Below are 16186 nucleotides of genomic sequence, written 5' to 3'. Positions count from 1 at the left end.
ATCGGGAGGTTTCTTCAAGTTATCAAGCTGCTGCCATTGTTCTCTGCAATCCAGTAAGTTTGAACCTGCTATTTGTTTTTAAACCTTCTTCTACCAGTCTTTATCTTCCCTTAGACCTAATCCACATTCCCCTCCATCCATCAAGCCCTAATCTCCATTAAACCTGCAACTCCTACCTCAACTAGGACTCCCTCAAAACTCCAGATTTAGCCATCAATTTCGAACCCTACTTCCAGCCTATATCCCCCACACCTCTCCCTACATTCAACCTTAAACCTAGCCCTTAGTCTCCACTACAACCCCTCCATTCCCCCACTCCTTTAAAACCCAAAACCTGCAATTCAATTCTGTTCAGAATTGCAAAATTTTAAAACCTTCCCAAATCCAATTATTTTTATCCCATAATAACCCCATAGACCTGCATATTAAAGTCATATAAGACCCATTCCCAAATTCTCATCCTAAACCCTAGAATTAACCTAAAACCTAGTGCTGTCCATTCGTACCAGCAACCCCTTTTGTTATTGATCCTGTTATTTGGCTCCTAGTAGGTCTCCTACCTATCTAGGACTACATTAGTGTCTAGTCAACTTTTATCCTTAATACTCCCCCTCAATTTGTTGCATAAATATCCCTCATGCCCAACCTGAATACAATAGTATGGAATGACTTAGAAGTCAAACCCTTGTGAATACATCAGCCAATTGGTTCTCGGACGTGACAAACAGGATGTAGATTGTGCCTTGTCCAAGTTTTTCCTTGATGAAGTGTCTGTCAATCTCAATATACTTGGTTCGGTTGTACTTATTGGTTAATGGGCTTTACTGATGGTTGCCTTGTTATCACAATAGAGCCTCATAGGTTATTCAAATGTTACTCCCAGATCGCCAAGAGGCATTTGGGCCATATAAGCTCTCATACGCCCTATGCCATAGAGCAGTATTTAGCATCTGCACTAGATCTGAACACCACTGGTTGCTTCTTGCTTTGCCTAGGTAACAAGATTCCCTTTGAGGAATATGCAATATCTTGAAATAGAGCGTCAATCATCAATAGAACTGGCCCAATCAGCATTGGCAAAGGATTCCAACTACAGATGGCTATTGTTGGAAAATAACATGGTCTTTCTTGGTACTAATTTCAAATACCTCAGAATTTGGTATACGGCCTCAAGATGCAAAGTATGTGGGTCATGCAATAAATGGCTTACAACCCCTACAACATATGCAATATCTGGGTGAGTACGAGAGAGGTATATCAATATTCCTACAAGACGATATCTCTCCTTATCTACTGAATCTCCTCTTTGCAACCAAGTTTATGATTAACCTCAATAGGAAAGTCAGCAGGTTTACAACCAAGCATACTTGTTTCACTCAAAAAGATCTAGGACATACATACTTTGGGAAATGGAAATACCCTTGTTAGATTGGGCTACTTCAATCCCTAGGAAGCATCTGAGAGGTCCTAAGTCCTTGATCTCGAACTCCATAGCTTACTGATTTTTTAATATGGAGATCTTTGCATCATCATTGTCTGTTATCACTATATCGTCAACATAGACGACGAGGGCAGTAATCTTTCCATCCTTATGTCTGACAAACAAGGTGTGATCAACATGGTTTTGCTTGTACCCAAATTGTTGCATAGCCTTCTGGAACTTGCCAAACCAAGGCCAAGGTGATTGCTTAAGACCATAGAGGAATTTTCGTAAAAGGCACACCTTACCAACTGTAGATGATGATGATGATGCAAAGCCTAGAGGGATGTCAATCTAAACCTCTTCTTCAAGATCACAATTAAGGAAGGCATTTTTTACATCTAGCTGTTGGAGATTCCATCTAAGATTTGTAGCACGAGATAGCAATGCTCGAACAAAATTCATTTTTGTCACAAGGGCGAATGTGTCATGATAGTCGATGTTATAGGTCTGGGTAAATCTTTTGGGAACCAATCTTGCCTTGTATCTCTCAATGGTTCCATCTGCCTTCTGTTTTATAGTGAATACCCATTTACACCCTACTAGTTTCTTCCCTCTAGGACGAGGAACGAGCTCCCAAGTATTATTCTTCTTTAAGGCTTGCATTTCCTCTACCATAGCATCCTTCCACTTGGGGCCCGTGATAGCTTCTTTCCAGCCTTATGGGATAGATACAGAGGATAAAGAAGAAATAAAGGCATGAAAGGATGAAGATATTGATTTATAGGAGACAAAGTTAGAAATAGGATATTTGGTGCATGTTCCAACTCCTTAATAGCAATAGGAACATCATCATCAGATGAAGGATCACCGGATGTTTGTGATGCAAGATCTAGATCAGGGAGCGCAGATGGACATGTTGGATTGGAGATGGGTTACTTTTCCTTTCGTTGAGAATAAGTGAGTGGATCCCTTTTTTCCAATGGTGTCGGTACTCTACTAGCAGTATCAGAGGGCTCAATTGGACCAATATCTGTCCTCTCCCCCCAAGTTCAAACAGTGTCAATAACCAAAGGTCTAGGGAGAATCTCACTAGAAGGAATCTCTTTCTCAACACACTCCCCCTAAGAAATGACTGGTAATACGATTCAGTTTGATGAAAAGTAACGACCATGGTGATGAATAGGTGGCGGGAAGGAAAGTGATATCATTTGTAACCCTTCTGAGAGGTGGAGTACCCAAGGAAGATACACCGGAGAGCTCTTGGATCTAATTTTGATAGAGGAGGGAAGATGAATTATGAATGAAGCAAACATAACCAAAAACTCTGGGATAGAGATGAGAGGCAAGGGAGGTGATTTAGATCACAAGTCTATATGTACCTGTAGGAACAAGCCCCAAAACCAGCCCAACAAGGTTGTGGGATTTGACTGCTATGAGAGGCAGCCTGGTCTGATGATGTGGCAAGTTTTTGTTGGTTCGATGGAGCATCACCTAAGGCAGCCCTGACGTAGAGAGAAGCATGAAGAAGATGAGAGACCAAGGCAAAATTAATCACATGAACAGTGATTTGGGGCACATATGGACAGCTTTGTTCTTATTTTTGTTTAGCTATGTTAGTTTACCTTGTTTCTATTTTCTAGTTTGGTTGTAATAGGAGATTAGATAGTTTCTAAGCTCAGCTTTAGCAAGTTAGTACTAGTTTCTAATTTTAGTTTTACAAAGTAGGCTTAGCTTTTATTTAGAAGTCTCTATTTTCTTAAGATTCTATTTCAGTCCTTTGTTTCCTTTTACTTAGATTTAGTGCCCGCTTGATAACCTTACTGCTGTTTTTGTTCTGGTTATGTGCTGAGAAACAGCAGAACAATTTTTTTCTTTTCTGTGCTGAGAAACTGTTTTTGACCCGCTTGGTAAACCTGTTCTGGAAAACATTTTTCTTTCTTTTACTTTTTCCTCTTCTTCTTCTCTTGGTTATGGGTCTTGTCTGCAATTGCAACCTGCTTTTAAATCTTTTATCAATGGATCGTACCTTCTGTGTGTGTTTGCTTGGCGAGTCACTGACTTGTATTTCTTCCCTTCTCCTCTTGGTACGATTTCCTTCCTCTCAATTTCTTCCCTTTTTTATTTTTTCCTTACCCATGCATCCCTGTTTTGTTTTGTTTAGTCCCAGCTTGATCTGGTTCCATAAGAGAGACACAAATCCTTCTCAATTATTCATCTTTCCATCCCAAACTCTAGGGTCTGTATCGATTCTCTTGTCCGACCCTAGCCCTTGTTTCGTACACCCTAAATCCAACCTTGCTGTCATATATCAAACTGAAATCAAAGTTGATCTTTGTTCTACCACCAGGTATGATTTATGAGACCTTTATCCGCTGCTGTAACTGGAGCGCTGCTGTGCGCATCGTGCGGCGCAGCAACGGCCATGTGCGCACAGTGGGGCCCGCTGTGCACACATGGCCGCTGCTGCGCCTCACGATGCGCACAGCAGCGCTCCAGTTACAGCAGCAGATAAAAATTCTGATTTATGTGGCTTGGTTTTATTTCTGGCTTGATCTTTTGGGTGAATAAGTACTCTGTACTTAAGAGGGTAGTCCATTCGGATACCTACCCTGAAATTTCCCTTCGATTGGGCTTTCACTGAGGGAGGTCTTCTTGTTTCTAGTAATGGCGAAAGCATATCGAACCGGTGATTTTGTTGAAGTTTGTAGCAACGATGAAGGTTTCTTGGGTTCCTACTTCACCGCGAAGATTCTTAAGTGCGAAACCCTAATAACCACGGCTTTTAGTTCACTCCAATGGATGAACACAGAAACCGTGGTTCTTAGGGTTTCTGTGAACCAAATCGCGCACAGAGAGCTAGCAACAGAGAGAGAGAGAGAGAGAGAGAGAGAGAGAGAGAGAGAGGAAGATAGAAAGGGATAGAGTATGAGGTTGATCTTACCTCCAAGATGAGTTACAGGTTGTACAAGGTTTCAATGGCTAGAGGCGTGAGAGGTGAGAGAGAGGTTAGAGACGTTGAGAGGTGAGAGAGAGGTTAGAGGCGTGAGCAGTTTATCGGGCACAACTTTTAATTTTCAGCACAGAACGACAGAACATGTTGGACATGTTCTGTCAAAAGTCTTCCAAGGAGCATAAATTTTGATTTATGTTTCCAAAAACACTCACAGAAAACACTTCGTTATCAAGCGGTTTTTGGGTGTTTTCCCGTTTCTCGGAATGGAAAAACACCAAAATCTATTTCTCATAAGGTTATCAAGCGGGCTCTTAGTTTCTATTTTTGTTTGGTTTCTCTTTTTGAGACTTTCTATTATGTGAAGCTTAGGCCAAGCTATAAATAGGCCCCATCAGTTGTACTTGAATTCAGACTTGATTAATGAAATTTCTATTGCTTGCTTGCAAGTGTTTTGGTCTGAGAAGATTTGTGTTCAACTGCTTAGATAGCTGTAGGTGAGAGACCCAAGGCTGAGATAGCCTACCCCCAATTCATCTATTTATATCCCCTTCTTCTTCTTATCCTCTTTTTCATGTTCTTCTTTCATATGTAAACAGAAAAAAAAGCAATAAAAGTTTCAGTTATTCAATTTGTTCATCCCTAATGCGTTGATCCTGGTTGCAATCGATCTCTCGCTGGTTTTCTTGGTTCAAGGTGGACTTTTGCATTAGGAGGGGTCCGGAAGCAGAGACTAACGGGGTTTTGAAGTCAAGGACACTAAAAGGGACCTGGTTAATGAGGAAAGCAACAATAATGACAACATCTGCCCAATAGAATATAGGAACTTGGGTGGTAAACAAGGAGCGAGTCACTTCAAGATGATGTCGATTCTTCCTTTCTTGAAGATCATTTTGTTTACGTGTACAAACACACGAGTTTTGGGAAAGGATGCCATGGTCATCAAGATACCGAAGGAATTGGCCATCAATATATTCAGTCCCTTATCGCTTTGTAAAATCTGAACATGGGCATTGAACTGAGTTTAGATCATGGTATGAAAGGATCGGAAACAGAAAAAAGCTTTGGATTTTGTCCAAAGAAGGTAGCCCCAAGTTAGACAAGTAGAATTATCAATAAAGGTGATAAACCATTGTAACCCAGCTTGAGCAACAGTTTGAGAAAGACCCCACAAGTTAAGAGTGAATAATAGAAAAATGAACATTACTTTTATTATCACTGGGAGAATAAGGGGACTAAGTGTGCTTTGCGAGTTCACAGATATCACAAGTAACCCAGTCCTTAGTACAATGCTTAACTAATGAAGGAAACAAATAACTTAAAACACGATTGCAGGGATGACCAAGACGTTGGTGCCACTAATGCAACCAAGTGAGGGCACTGTCTGCCCGAAGAGTGTGAGCCAAGATTGGAGGAGGTATAATAGTGAGATCCGGATCCAAATAATACAGCGCACCACGAACTCTATAATATCCAATCGTTGCTCCCAGTACCAGATCTTGAAAAGCACAATAAGTAGAATAGAAATAAACACAACAATTAAGGTCAACCGTGAGATGATGAATGGAAAGTAAGTTAGCACTGGAGAACCGATGATAGGGAGATGCTAGGAGAGTAAGAAACAGAACTTTACCAGAAATAGCAAAGAAAAACCCATCGGCAACCAAGGTTTAAAGTATCAGTATTGGGTATTGTATCAGTCGGGCGATTTTAAGAGACATCGTATTGTATTGTATCGTATCGAACGGTGCAGAAAACGCATGAAAATGATCAAAATACACATGGAAATACACTTTTGGACACAAAAAAACAATATAAACAAGCAATTTATGTCATATATCATGCATATACACTAAAATGAAGAATAATGTATAACCAGACAAACTTGTCATGCATTTATGCCATTGCATGATTTAATCAAACTATAATGAAAGAGTAAAGATGAAATATTCTTTTCTTTCTTCATTTTTTTGACTATTTTTTAATTCCAGAAAATAACAAAAAAAAATACAGATTATTAAGTAAAAATTAATGTTACATTGAAGGTGATAGATCTGATGTATATGTACTACATATATTATACACATAAACATATGACTTGATTTTTGGAAGAAATAAAAAATACTTTATGGAAGCCATTTTTCGTTTTTGGGTGAAAAATGGTGGATTTGAGTTCAAATCTTTGTAAATGTATACAATGCATGGATCTAATAGTTAGTTGAACCTAAATGTATGGATTCATAGAAAAAAAAAAGAAGAGCAAGATTTGAAGCAAAAGATATATTTTTTTGAAAAAACATTCATTTCCCATTAAGAACTCCTTCAATCTTCGATTTTTGGTTGTTGGATGATGCAAATGATATTGTTCCATCACAGTTTGATTTGTTTTTCACTATGGAATGGAAGCCCTAACAAGATTTGGGTGAAAAATGGACTTATAATCCAAGTTTTCAAGGTTTTCACCTTGGGTGGAACCTGTTTTTTCAGCCTTATGCACTCTCTGGTTTGTGTTTTGGCCAAAAGTGATGTTTAAGTCAAGTGTATCGATATGTATTGGTTGATACGTACTGATATATATCGATACACTTAAAATCCAAAAAAAGGTAACTAAAGTACGTACGATCATATCGTATTGACACGTATCGGTCGATACATATCAATACACTCGATACAATGTAATTTTAAAAAAAGAGATGTATTGGTCAGTATCGTATCGACACCGACTGATATCGATACATATCGACCGATACGATACGAATCCTTGTCGGCAACTCAAACCTTGTCCTTACTCGAACAAAGGAGATAGGTATGAAACATGTTCGAAGAGCTAATTATATGATCGGAAGCCCCATAATCATGTATCCAAAATGGATAAGAATGAGAGGGAACATGAAATATACTTGATTGAGCTAGATGAGAAGCAGGTGTAGTAGAAGATAATATGGAAGAGGGTGCCGTACCAAGCTGTCATCATGCAGTGGAGAGCAACTATCTGTTCCGAAGAAAACAGAGAGGGTGTAGCAGAGGATGAAGTATCAGTCGTCTCTGAGAGATGAGCCTGAGGCCGAGAGGATCCTTGTTTCCCACCATGACCTCCTTTAGGGTGACCATGAAGCTTCCAATAGGTTTTTCTAGTGGGGGTGAGGATGCCCACAATAATCTCACTTTACCAGGTCTCGTGCAGGAGGACCATATTTAGTGACAGAACAAGAATGGTCCAATGCTTGAGGAATCTATGGAGTAGTAACAAGAGCTGATTGAGTGGGGGGGGGGGGGAGGGGACATAAGGCCTCATAGCAAAGCGATGACATTCCTTGTGTTGCATCATATTATAGTCTGGAGCAGTGTGTGGAATGTATCTCTACCAAGAATTTGAACATAGATTTGATCGTACTCCAGATTCAAGCCTGTAAGGAAGTTACAGACCCTTTCCATCTCACGCTCAGTTTTGAATGTAGCAACCAAGGATTAAAGTATTGGTCCGTATCATATCGTAGTGGCCGATATGTATCAGTAGCGGTCAGTGTTGATGCGATACTGACCGATACGTCTTTTTTTAAAAAAAAATTTATATTGTATCGAATGTATTGATATGTATCGACCGATACGTGTCGATACGATACGATACGATTGATACGTATTGATATACTTGATACGTGCTTTTAGTTACCCTTTTTTTGGATTTCAAGTGTATCGATATTTATCAATACACTTGACTTAAACATCAATTTTGGCCAAAACACAAACCAGAGAGTGCATAAGGTTGAAAAAATAGGTTCCACCCAAGGTGAAAACCTTGAAAACTTGGATTTTGAGTCCATTTTTCACCCAAATCTTGTTAGGGCTTCCATTCCATAGTGAAAAACAAATCAAACTGTGATGGAACAACAACATTTGCATCATCCAACAACCATAAATCGAAGATTGAAGGAGTTCTTAAAGGAAAATGTATGTTTTTTCAAAAAACTTGATCTTTTGCTTCAAATTTTGCTTTTTAGTTCATTTTTTGGTTTTTTTGCTATGAATCCATGCATTTAGGTTCAACTACTTATTAGATAGATGCATGCATTGTATATATTTGCAAAGATTTGAACTTAAATCTACCATTTTTCGCCCAAAAATGAAAATGACTTCCATAAAGTATTTTTTATTTGATTTTTTACCAAAAATCAAGTCCTATGCTTATGTGTATAATATATGTAGTACATATACATCAGATCTATCACCTTGAATGTAGCATTAAATTTTTACTTAATAATCTGTATTTATTTTTGCTATTTTCTGGAATTAAAAAATAGTCAAAAAAAGAAAGAAAGGATATTTTTCATCTTTACTCTTTATAGTTTGATTAAATCATTCAATGGCTGAAATGCATGAGAAGCTTGTCTGGTTATATATTATTCTCCATTTTAGTGTATATGCATGATATAACATATATTGCTTGTTTCTATTTTTTTGTGTCCAAAAGTGTATTCCCATGTGTATTTTGATCTTTTCATGCGTTTTTGCACCGTTCGATACGTATCTCCTATACGATACGATACATCTCTTAAAATCGCCTGACCGTACAACACCCGATATCGATACTTTAAAACTTGGTAGCAACATCAACACTGTAAGCCATGGGGATAGGGTGATAAAAGTCTAATTGTTGCCACAAAGCATTAAGGGGAGGATAGTATGCAGATAGAGATAGGTCCTTCTAGGTTGTTTCACGGATTTGACGGCAAATCTCATATATTTGAGCATAATTGCTGGACGGAGTATATGTTTGTTGAACAACGTCCCATAAGTTGGGACTGATAGATGGGTCCATAGACTTCAGCAGGAATGACATAATAAGGGCGTCATTGGCCAACCAGGTATTCTTCGCAGTTGCCTCGATTGGCATTAGAGTGTCACTAGTAAGGTACCCTGAAAAAATGATTGCCTCGAATAGTAAGAAGGCAAGCCCATGATCAGGCTAGGTAATTAGTGCCATTCAATTTGGTTGGTTCCGAGTGGAGAGATGGGTGGTTAGGTGTTTCAAGACGACCTAAATCACCACCCTTGGGGCCTCACAGGGAAGTTCCAGTACTTTTTGTCAGCCGAGAAATGAAGCACAACAAAAGAATGGGAGGTGATAAATACCTCACTGGTAGAGCATCACAATAGTCGTAGGCTGCCCAAAAAACCAAGAAGAGGTAGTCTGAGATGATACAATAAGGCTACTAGGGGCTAGCAAAGCCCAAGCAGGGCTAGTGAGGGTGAGGCGGAAGTGGTAGAAGCCCTAGCAGGGGCTGGTGAGAGCGGCAGGGCTAGGTGGTGATCGGCACAAGTTGGCAAGGCCAGTCGGAGGTCTACAAAGGACAGGCATGGCTTTGGTGAGGCGATAGGGGCCTGGTGGGCTACAATGTCCTCGACAGGGGCCAGGCGGGGGTGGTTGGGGCCTAGGCGGAAGGCACGGGGGTCATGCGTGGGTGTCATGATGGGCGTAATGGTGCAAGCAGATAGTGGTGGTGATGCAGATCTTAGCCTCCTCGAATTGAAGAAGCCACCCTAAACCTAGGGTTTTAGTAGGAGCCTTAGCGTAGTTTATTTCTATACTTAGTTTTCATTTTGTGTTTTTAATTGAACCGGTTTTAAATTGGTTGTATCCAATTGGTTCAATTGGTTTAGTTTAAGTGATTAATTCTGATTGGCTGGTAGGATCTTATATCCTATTGGCTGATAAAAGATCTTAGTTGTTTTAAGTGTTTTAAAGTGTTTTTAAGTCATTAGGTTCAATTAGGTCTTTTAATACTTTTTAAATTGTTTTAAGTTACTTATTTACACCCCTCCACGATTTTGGATGGGGAATTAGAGTTGTAATAATAGTAGGAACAAGGCCCTTGGCCAATTATTTAATAGAAACTTGGGAGAGGCTCCCCCACCAGTTTATGTTTTAAAAAAAATTCGTTCCTGCTGTTAGCTGTTGCTGCTGCTGCTGTTCTTCTCAGAGAACTGCCTTGTTTGTAATATCGAGGCTGCCTTGTGAGTAATATCAAGGTGAGGGCTGGTGGACTCCGGTGACTCCTTGCATCTTGTTGATCGGGAGGTCCTTCTTCTTCTTCAATCAAGTTTCTCCAAGCTGCCATTGAAGAACCTGCAATTCAGTAAGTTAATTTACTGTTTTATTATTTCCCCTCCTCCTCCTAACCTTCCATTAAAACCCTAATCGATCCCATAACCCTAGCTTCATCTATAATCATTACAGCCCTATTCCCTCATCAGTTTACACTCAAAATCTAACCACAGATCCATCACAGTAACCCTCCCACTCGATCTCAGTTGCAGCCTCAACTGTCCATTAAAAACCCTAATTCCCTCCATCACCATTGAGACCTAAAACCCTAAAACCTGTCTAGACCTAACCAGCCATCAAAACCCAATCAAACTTCAGTTGAACCACCCTCTCACTGCCAGTAAAACTCGACCTGAAGTCCAGCCCTGAAATCCCATCCTAAACCCTAGTTTCAGCCTAAATTCTAAAACCTAAAACCCGAAACCCTAAACCTAAATTTCTGGAATTTTAAAACTTATTCAAACCTAACTAAATCTAGCTTATTAAGACCCTTAAAACCTGCATATTAAAACTCTATAAACCCTATTACCATTAGTTAACCCTAACCCTAATGTTTGCCCTACTTAGCCTAAGCTGTCCCAAACCACCAGCCTTGTTAAGTGATCCTAGTACCCTGGCTCCTAGTGGGACTTGTCCTACTTAGGACTACATCAGGTGGTCAGCGGCGGTAGTCAATGGTGGTTAGTGTGGTGCGACATGCTTCGTAACATGTTCAGTCGACCATGCTTGACTGAGTAAGGCAGGCCAAAGTCTCGGTGGCAGTGAAAAAGTACCCTAAGTATTGGGCTTTGATACCAAGTTGAGAAAAGAATATTCAGCAAACGATTTGGCTTGTCTAGAATGACAAAGGCCATTGTTTATTTATAGAGATGATGACAAGTACAAATAAGGTATGATAGGTAAGGCTGTGTCACAGGCCCTAGACAGTGTCTAGTAACTCTTATCCTTAACAGTGAGTTCCTTTCTCCTGGTTCCTTGAGTAGCATCCTTCAAGTTTCAGTTTAATGAGGTCATCTGACTAGACGGGCTGTAACAGTGCAGTCCTTCTTGTCTGTCCAGAATTATCATAGTTGTAATTGCACTTGTTAGCTCTTGGTGCAAACCTTAATTGGTTAATTGATTGGCTTGTTTCTATAGCGTGTGCTATTTGGGTCTCATTCGTTTAGACTCTTAATTATCCAGTTAAAATTCACCAAATATGTGATATATATGGTCTTGAGATCCTGATGCTAACCTGTACACAGTTATTTTCTTTTGGAACCGTATCATATCTGATTGTGTAGTCTGGAGAAGATGTGTATGTTGAACCTATAAATAGAATTGGTCATTCATTTAAAGAGAATTTTGATAGCAAATCTCAGAAATTACATGTAAAGCATCAAAAGTTGGATGACATGCAAGGGTGCATGCATACGTTTTGGGACCTAAAACTCCCATATGGTTACTTCTTTCTTCTTTTAACTGTCATAAACCGCTTTTTCCTCTTTTTTTTTAGGGTTCTCTTTCGATGAATGGAGGGCCCTTTTCTTTTCTTTTTTCATTCAAGAAGACAAAGAAGTCAACACCTTGCTGATAGAGTGTTTCAAATAATAGAAAACCCATGAACTATGAAGTGATATTATTATGTTGTCACTTCTTATGCTTCTCGTGAAAAAATACAAATTAGTCCTAAATTAATGGTTTAGTTTGGGTGCATCCAAGTGTTCTCCCAACTAGTTGAATTTGAATCCATTTCTAGAAAGACCACGCCTTTTTGCTTTCTTGAGTCATCTGAAACAAGACTAAGAGAACATAACAATAGAAACCGGTCGAACAGAATATGTATAGTCTCAAGTTTATTGATCTGCTTCCTCCAAACCCTTTTGGGACTCTATATTATTTGCAGTAGGAATCTTTAGGTTTTACCCATATGTACTTTCAGCCCCTTGGAGTTCTTTTTGTGTGTCCACGGCTCCTTTGCAATGTTTTCGCTTGGTCTCCCCATCCCTCTTCTTGTTTCTCCCCATTGTTATGCCTATTACTTCATCCTAAAATTCTATTATCTGTGCCTCCTACTTGTAGGATAGGAGTTTCCTGAGCCCATCCTACATCACTTAACCATGTTGGAAATCAATTTGGTTTTGGAGATTGTTGCTTGCTTCACTTGTTGTTTAGATCCTTAATTATTTAGTGTCTAATTGCAAATAATTTTATTTAAGAGTTGATTTATTTATTTCAGTTAGGGTTAAATACGTGTACCCCCCCTATAATGCATCCAATATTCCTCGTACCCCCCTAAGCTTCTGATAAGTCCACGTACCACCCCTCAATATTCCACGTACCACCCTTGCTTTATCCCCCTAATGCCATTTAAGTCCACACCAGGTATTAAATGTTATAAAATGACCAAACTACCCTTTCTTCTATCTTTTCTAAAATTTGAAAAGACCTAATTGCCCTGACCTATTTGCTAAAATTTGAAAAGACCAAAAAGCCCTCATCTTCCCCAAATCATCTTCTTTTACATACCCACCACCACCACCCACCATTAACACCATCACCATCGCACCGTGAAGCCCCACCTCACTGTCTCTCCTCCCCTCCTCTACTTATTTCATTGGTCAGCGTCTCAACAGGACAACTCCACCTTCCATCCGTTTAGTTTCTTCAAATGGTTTTTGTTTCATCTCTCTTTTAAGAAGAAAAACCAGAGAGAGAGAGAGAGAGAGGGAGAGAGGGGTGAAGAGGGAGAATACATTGGTGGAGAGAGCAAGCGAGACCTCTCTTTACAGCTGTTTCTGGGTTCTGGCGTTCCTTTTTTTTCAGCCACCGACCGGCGAAGGGCTATTGATAAATCTATCGATCTTCGTAACCGATCGTTATCCTCCTGTGTTAATCAGGTACTGGTTTCTTTTTTTTGCTGATTTTAGTTTCGATAATAAGTTTTCTTAGATGTAATGGGCTATAATTCTGTGGTTTTAGGAGTTCCGAGGAAATTTGCGATTTTTTATTCGAAAGTATTTTGATGGTAAATAAGGATGGCGACACTCGTTTAGGGTTTTCTCAGCAGTAATGGTCTTTTCTTTTTTTTTTCGAGAGAAAAAAATCATGTAGTTCATTCGGTGTTTCCTTCTCTTGTATTTGTTGTCATCCATTTGTGATGAAATGTTGCGTTTTGTTATGATTCTCCCATCAATGAGCGGTCTTGTTGGTCATTGACTATTTGTAAACTTTGGTTACTTTGTGAATTTCTGCATGTACTTCACATGCTGGGATGAGAGACAGCTTCACGGTGGGATGGTGATGGTGTTAATGGTGGGTGGTGGTGGTGGTGTAAAAGAAGATGATGATTTGGGGAAGATGAGGGCATTTTGGTCTTTTCAAATTTAGCAAATAGGTCAGGGCAATTAGGTCTTTTCAAATTTTAGAAAAGACAGAAGAAAGGGTAGTTTGGTCATCTTCTAGCATTTAATACCTGGTGTGGACTTAAATGGCATTAGGGGGGTAAAGCAGGGGTGGTACGTGGACTTATCAGAAGCTTAGGGGGGTACGAGGAATATTGGGTGCATTACAGGGGGGTACGTGTATTTAACTCTTTCAGTTATGCAAAAAGCTTTTTGGATAGCAGTCTAAACATGGAATCCTTAGACATGTGCACCTTTCTGCGATGTGGAAAAGTTATGTTGCAATTCTAACTGTAGGATATCTAGGAAATGGCGTGGATTGACCAGATGACAAATTTCAGTTCCAAATTCAATCATATACGCTCTCATGTAGGACTACCCTCTAATGTATGTCCATGCACCCTCTTGGGCGTCCTGGATTTTCCAGTGCTTTATTTTGGTTGCGAAGGAAGTGGAGGGGAAAGTTATTTAACTTAAAATTTGCCTTTAGTAATATGACAAGTATGTCTCTGAATGAAGTTGAGTGGCAAAACAGGGTCCATGTGCCCTTTCCCATTTAGTTGTGATAAGGCTTAGTTATGTTGAGAATTTACCTTTTATGATATGGGTTCATAACTCCATAAGCATTTTTGCTTCACCTATTTTGGGGAAGGGGGAGGAAGAATTCAGTTTTCATTTATCTCTCTACTTGCCATATATTGGATTACTTTGCCTCTCTTCTTTTCTGTGGTCTGAATTTTTGCGCATAGTTTACCATTACCTCTCTCTCTCTCAGTTGCATTTTGCTGAATTTTCATACGTAGCTTATAGATTTCTTGGTTTGTGAAACTGGATCTATACCAGAAGTTGGTATTCCTGCTGTAAGTTTTTGATACTTGATGTTGATTTCTAAAACGTTTGAAGAAAACCCGTTTGAGGGGAATTGTGTTTCCATCTCCCTAAATGGTCATTATGATGTTGATTAGATTTCCTAGTATAGTCAAAATCTTACCACAAGCCAACATTAAACCAAGTTGAATTATAAATCCAACTTCAGTTTGGATTCAGCAACATTAATTTGCAGTGGTCTATCAGAAGTTCTCTATTTCCCTTGCTTTGCTCATCAACACTAGAAATTGTACCTACTCTGTTAAAAAAAGATACAATTTGCTGGCAGTGCCTACTTTCTTGTACTTGGTTTAAGAGTGTGAGTAGCTGGACTATATTTCCATATTAAAGAAATTAAGACAACCTTTCTGGGCACACACTGGCAGGGCAGAAACCTTAAGACTCTATATTCCTTGATGCCAGAGAGTTGTTAACACTGGATTAAAGCATCTATAGGATTGGATTCTATTTGTAATTGAGCCTCAATACTTTCCACAATTTACTACTTCATATTTAGTTTACTATGACTACAAATATTATCAGACCTGTGAAATGGAAAAGCTGTTCAGAACACTAGGGAAACTTATTGATAAAAGTTTATGCTCTTGATACGCTTGACTGATTAGAAAGTCTTTCATAGATATGGATAGCTCAATAATTGAAGTATTCCCATGCTTGTACTGTTGAAGTATCCTACTAATTTGCTGATTCTTCTTGTTCTTCTTGTCATTGAGAGTTGTATGAGTCTGAAAATTATTGGATTCACCATAATCCTTTTTCGTTCCCGTCCAATTTTTGTGAATTAATATTTTCTCTGATTTCAGGAGCTTACCAAGTTCATAAACCACTGTAATGAGGTGAAAGCTGCCACTGCTGCTAATAAAGAAGGTGGGCAGCTTAGCATTGTAAAACCACCGCCAGAGTCCACAAGTGGTGCATAGAAATAGTAAATTCTGGGATTACAGATGGGGATTGTTATAGATGATGAGCTTTTGTCCATCAAGGGTTGTATATTATCCACTGATTGGTGAGTTAGGATTTTTTGTGTTCTTAACTTCTGCAAATGAAGTCTTAGTGACTTGTGAAATATTGAGAAACATAATTTAAAAAGCAAGATTGAATTTCTATATAGGTATGCAGAGTGTGTTAGGCACCATTTTTGTCAAACAAATAGCATGTTCATCCTATAACCATTCATTAGAAAGTAGTTAATTGGATTGTTAGGGTTTGTGTTTTGAAATTATTAAAATGGAAATTGATTTATGATACAGTTTCATATATAGGGGTGAGAAATCATTCCATGTAAAGGAGATGGATAAAAAGAATAGCCCTCCGTGATTGTTGTCTCAGAGAACTAGGGTTTTAGGTATCAGTTTTGGATTGGTCGTGCCTAGGGCTGTAAATGGATCGGATTCAGCTCAGATAGTGCTATGTCCGCATCCGCATCCGATTAGCTATCG

At 39.2% G+C, this 16186-nt stretch overlaps 1 protein-coding gene across 1 annotated transcript in view; it reads left to right on the top strand.

Moving 5' to 3' along the window:
• LOC122642963 overlaps nucleotides 1-15790 on the top strand; it is a 41912-nt gene extending 26122 nt beyond the window's left edge. The window contains exon 5 of the mRNA XM_043836584.1: nucleotides 15551-15790. Within this exon, the coding sequence (XP_043692519.1) occupies nucleotides 15551-15667 (117 nt within the window). The 3' untranslated portion in view covers nucleotides 15668-15790. The remainder of the gene's footprint in view (nucleotides 1-15550) is intronic.
• Nucleotides 15791-16186: the final 396 nt, after the last annotated feature.

The sequence above is a fragment of the Telopea speciosissima genome, chromosome 10 (genome assembly GCF_018873765.1).
Source record: "Telopea speciosissima isolate NSW1024214 ecotype Mountain lineage chromosome 10, Tspe_v1, whole genome shotgun sequence".
Taxonomy (NCBI): domain Eukaryota; kingdom Viridiplantae; phylum Streptophyta; class Magnoliopsida; order Proteales; family Proteaceae; genus Telopea; species Telopea speciosissima.
Note: the sequence above shows the minus strand (reverse complement) of the source record. Positions and strands in the feature narration are given on the sequence as shown.